Genomic DNA, 5,000 nt, shown 5'->3' on the forward strand with positions numbered 1-5,000 from the left:
GCCCTGTGTCTCTGTGTTCTAAGCCCTGTGTCTCTGTGTTCTAAGCCCTGTGTCTCTGTGTTCTAAGCCCTGTGTCTCTGTGTTCTAAGCCCTGTGTCTCTGTGTTCTAAGCCCTGTGTCTCTGTGTTCTAAGCCCTGTGTCTCTGTGTTCTAAGCCCTGTGTCTCTGTGTTCTAAGCCCTGTCTCTGTGTTCTAAGCCCTGTGTCTCTGTGTTCTAAGCCCTGTCTCTGTGTTGTTTCCCTGCAGAATGAGTCCGTGTGGAAGGGTGGCCGGTTGGGCGGTGGTCCTGTCCTTGCTCGTGGGCATGGGGCCGCTGGCCCAGAAGCTGCCCACGCGGGACGAAGGGCTGTTCCAGATGCAGATCAGAGACCAGACGCTGTTCCACGACTCCTCCGTCATCCCCGACGGAGCTGAGATCAGCGGCTACCTGTTCAGGGACACGCCCAAAAGGTAACCCCCCCCCCCCCACAGGAGAGGCTGAGAGCTGAGACCTGACCTCCTCCTCCTCTAGAGGCTGAGAGCTGACCTCCTCCTCCTCTAGAGGCTGAGACCTGACCTCCTCCTCCTCTAGAGGCTGAGACCTGACCTCCTCCTCTAGAGGCTGAGACCTGACCTCCTCCTCCTCCTCCTCTAGAGGCTGAGAGCTGACCTCCTCCTCTGGAGGCTGAGAGCTGACCTTCTCCTCCTCTAGAGGCTGAGAGCTGACCTCCTCCTCTGGAGGCTGAGAGCTGACCTTCTCCTCCTCTAGATGCTGAGAGCTGACCTCCTCCTCCTCCTCTAGAGGCTGAGAGCTGTTCCTCCTCCTCTGGAGGCTGAGAGCTGACCTTCTCCTCCTCTAGATGCTGAGAGCTGACCTCCTCCTCCTCCTCTGGAGGCTGAGAGCTGACCTCCTCCTCCTCTAGAGGCTGAGACCTGACCTCCTCCTCCTCTAGAGGCTGAGACCTGACCTCCTCCTCCTCTAGAGGCTGAGAGCTGACCTCCTCCTCCTCCTCTAGAGGCTGAGAGCTGACCTCCTCCTCTGGAGGCTGAGAGCTGACCTCCTCCTCCTCCTCCTCTAGAGGCTGAGAGCTGACCTCCTCCTCCTCCTCTAGAGGCTGAGAGCTGACCTCCTCCTCTGGAGGCTGAGACCTGACCTCTTCCTCCTCTGGAGGCTGAGGACAACGGAGCGCTGAGGCTCTGGTGCGTCAGGGACTGAGAGAAAGAAGCTACTGGAATGCATTGGGTTGACCTTTTCTTGGTTTAAGCAGTAGAAAGTCTTACTAGATATGACCGGGCCGAGGGCTCCAGGAGGTTCCGCAGCAGCTCTAGGAGGTTCCACAGCAGCTCTAGGAGGTTCCACAGCAGCTCTAGGAGGTTCCACAGCAGCTCTAGGAGGTTCCACAGCAGCTCTAGGAGGTTCCACAGCAGCTCCAGGAGGTTCCACAGCAGCTCTAGGAGGTTCCACAGCAGCTCTAGGAGGTTCCACAGCAGCTCCAGGAGGTTCCACAGCAGCTCTAGGAGGTTCCATAGCAGCTCTAGGAGGTTCCACAGCAGCGTTCCTCCATGACGTACTCGGCAGGTGTTCCTGGTATCTCCATGCCTCCTGTCTCTAATGGCCGCCCTGATGACCTGATAATGGACCTGCAGATGTAAACAGATCTCAGCCATCAGACGCTGAAACACACACTCTGATGGGGATAAATACTTAATGAGAGGCCTTATTACTTATGGAGAGAGAGGGAGGGAGAGGGAGGGAGAGGGAGAGAGAGGGAGGGAGAGAGAGAGGGAGAGGGAGAGCAGGAGAGGGAGGGAGAGGGAGAGAGAGGGAGGGAGGGGGAGAGAGGGAGGGGGGAGGGGGGAGGGAGAGGGAGAGGGAGGGAGGGGGAGGGAGAGAGAGAGAGAGAGAGGAAGAGGGAGAGCAGGAGAGGGAGGGAGAGGGAGAGAGGGAGGGAGGGGGAGGGAGAGAGAGGGAGGGGGGGAGGGGGAGGGGGAGGGAGAGGGAGGGAGGGGGAGGGAGTGTGATTGGCTAAGATGTATTGTTTCCTCTCCTGTGGTTGGCTAAGATGTATTGTGTCCTCTCCTGTGATTGGCTAAGATGTATTGTGTCCTCTCCTGTGATTGGCTAAGAGCTGTTGTGTCCCCTCATGTGATTGGCTAAGATGTATTGTGCCCCCTCCTGTGATTGGCTAAGATGTATTGTGCCCCCTCCTGTGATTGGCTAAGATGTATTGTGCCCCCTCCTGTGATTGGCTAAGATGTATTGTGCCCCCTCCTGTGATTGGCTAAGATGTATTGTGTCCCCTCCTGTGATTGGCCAGGTACTACTTTGTGGTGGAGGAGGACAACACGCCGTTGTCTGTCACCGTGACGCCGTGCGACGCCCCCCTGGAGTGGCGGCTGACGCTGCAGGAGCTCCCGGAGGAGTCCAGCGGGGGGGCCTCAGGTGGGCGGCCGACACACACACACACACACACACACACACACACACACACACACACACACACCAGAGCCGTGATGTGTGTGTGTTAATTAGCCGTAGTCAGGCTGTCTAGTCGGGCCACTTAGAACGTCTGCATGAAGCGGCCTGTCATCAGCCTGGTGCTGCTCTAACCACGACACACACACACACACGCACACACACACACACACACACACACACACACACACACACACACACACACACACACACATACACACAGAGGCACAAGCAGACAGACACACAGACGGACTAGTGTTTGTTTCCTAGAGAGTGAGAGGATAGGCCTCCAGTACCAGTACCCGTACCAGTACCAGTATCTCCAGTAACAGTCCCAGTACTAGTACCAGTTCCTCCACCTGGCCTCCAGTACCAGTATCAGTACCAGTAACAGTATCTCCATTACCAGTACCAGTACCAGTACCAGTTTCTCCAGTACCAGTAACAGTACCAGTACCAGTACCAGTACCAGTAACAGTATCTCCAGTACCAGTACTAGTACCAGTATCTCCAGTACCAGTATCAGTACCAGTTACAGTATCTCCAGTACCAGTACTAGTACCAGTATCTCCAGTACCAGTATCAGTACCAGTAACAGTATCTCCAGTACCAGTACTAGTACCAGTATCTCCAGTACCAGTATCAGTACCAGTTACAGTATCTCCAGTCCCAGTCCCAGTCCCAGTACCAGTGTCTCCGGTCCCAGTCCCAGTCCCAGTCCCAGTCCCAGTCCCAGTACCAGTACCAGTACCAGTCCCAGTACCAGTCCCAGTCCCAGTCCCAGTCCCAGTACCAGTGTCTCCGGTCCCAGTCCGGTCCCAGTCCCAGTCCCAGTCCCAGTCCAAGTCCCAGTCCCAGTACCAGTCCCAGTCCCAGTCCCAGTCCCAGTCCCAGTACCAGTACCGGTCCCAGTCCCAGCCCTGTGTGTGTGTGCAGGCCAGCCGGAGCCCCTGGAGCAGCAGCAGGTGGCGGTGGTGGAGGAGGGGGCGGAGCTGTTCAGCTACAAGGGCAACGACGTGGAGGCGTACGTGGCGGGCAGCGCCCCCTCCGGCCTCTACCAGCTGGAGGTGCTCTGCACCGAGAAGGACAGCACCCTGAAGGTGTACGCCACCACCACGCCCGAGTCCGACCAGCCCTACCCCACGCTGCCCCACGACCCCCGCGTGGACGTGACCGCGCTGGGCCGCACCACCGTCACGCTGGCCTGGAAGCCCACCCCCACGGCGGTGCTGATGGGCCAGCCCGTGCAGTACTGCCTCGTCATCAACAAGGAGCACAACTTCAAGAGCATGTGTGCTGCCGAGGCCAAGCTCAGCGCCGACGACGCCTTCATGCCCGCGCCCAAGCCCGGCCGCGACTTCAGCCCCTTCGACTTCGCCCACTTCGGCTTCGTGCCGTCGGACAACGACCTGAGCCGGGACCGCGGCTTCGCCGGGAACAAGATGCCCCGCTACCCGGCGGGCCGGCCCAGGGCGGCGGACATGGTGAAGGTCTGCATCGGCAACAAGAACCTGTACACCGTGTCCGACCTCAAGCCCGACACGCAGTTCTACTTCGACGTCTTCGCCGTCAACGCCGCCACCAACACCAGCACCGCCTACGTCGGCACCTTCGCCCGCACCAAGGAGGAAGCGCGGCCCAAGACCCTGGAGCTGAAGGACGGCCGCGTCACCGACGTCTTCATCAAGAGGAAGGGCAGCAAGTTCCTGCGCTTCGCCCCGGTGTCGTCCCACCAGCGCGTGACCCTCTTCGTCCACGCCTGCCTGGACAGCGTTCAGGTGCAGGTGCGGCGCGACGACAAGCTGGTCCTTTCCCAGAGCGTGGAGGGGGTCCGGCAGTTCACCCTGAGGGGGAAGCCCAAGGCCAAGTACGTGATCCGCCTGCGGGGCAGCCGGAAGGGCGCGTCCACGCTGAAGGTCCTGGCCACCAGCAAGCCCAGCAGCAAGCAGCCCTTCCCCTCGCTGCCCGAGGACACGCGCATCAAGGCCTTCGACAAGCTGCGCACCTGCTCCTCAGCCACCGTGGCCTGGCTGGGCACGCAGGACCGCAACAAGTACTGCGTGTACCGCCGCGAGGTGGACGAGGGCTACGGCGAGGAGCAGCGCGGCCGCCAGCAGAACCAGTGCGCCGGGCCCGAGGGCCGCAGGAAGGCGGAGAAGGTGCTCTGCAAGTTCTTCAGCAGCCCCAACCTGCAGAAGGCGGTCACCACCGAGACCATCACAGGCCTGGAGCCGGGCAAGACCTACCTGCTGGACGTGTACGTGGTCAGCCACAGCGGGCACGCCGTCAAGTACCAGAGCAAGCTGGTCAAGACCCGCAAGTACTGCTAAGGCCCCCGCCGCCGCGGGCCAGAGGAATTCTATTATAAATATATAAATATATATGGAATACGTTTATTTAACTCTAAGTGATATTCTACTAAGGAGTGTATACAGACTGACTATGGGACTCTTTGGAGAGAGACACCTCAGCCTCTTGTGTTTCAGTTGACTTTCATTGTGGTAGTTTGAAATCAGGGTGCTTTCACAAAGAGGAGGAGGAGGAG

The 5,000-nt window shown here is 59.1% G+C and overlaps 2 protein-coding genes across 2 annotated transcripts in view; both read left to right on the forward strand.

The window, feature by feature from the left end:
• The first annotated feature begins 250 nt into the window (after positions 1-250).
• Positions 251-5,000, forward strand: part of ndnf (neuron-derived neurotrophic factor) — a 5,484-nt gene continuing 734 nt past the window's right edge. Inside the window, exons 1-3 of the mRNA XM_079739945.1 lie at positions 251-450; positions 2,298-2,422; positions 3,392-5,000. The exon at positions 3,392-5,000 is cut by the window's right edge and continues 734 nt beyond it. Coding sequence (XP_079596071.1) covers positions 305-450; positions 2,298-2,422; positions 3,392-4,785 — 1,665 coding nt within the window. The 5' untranslated portion in view covers positions 251-304 and the 3' untranslated portion in view covers positions 4,786-5,000. The remainder of the gene's footprint in view (positions 451-2,297; positions 2,423-3,391) is intronic.
• The window catches only part of prdm5 (PR domain containing 5), a 41,925-nt gene continuing 39,228 nt past the window's right edge, over positions 2,304-5,000 (forward strand). The window contains exon 1 of the mRNA XM_079739944.1: positions 2,304-2,422. The gene's annotated coding sequence lies outside the window, so the exon portion shown is untranslated. The remainder of the gene's footprint in view (positions 2,423-5,000) is intronic.

This window comes from Pollachius pollachius (genome assembly GCF_949987615.1).
Source record: "Pollachius pollachius genome assembly, chromosome: 7".
NCBI classification, from domain to species: Eukaryota; Metazoa; Chordata; class Actinopteri; order Gadiformes; family Gadidae; genus Pollachius; species Pollachius pollachius.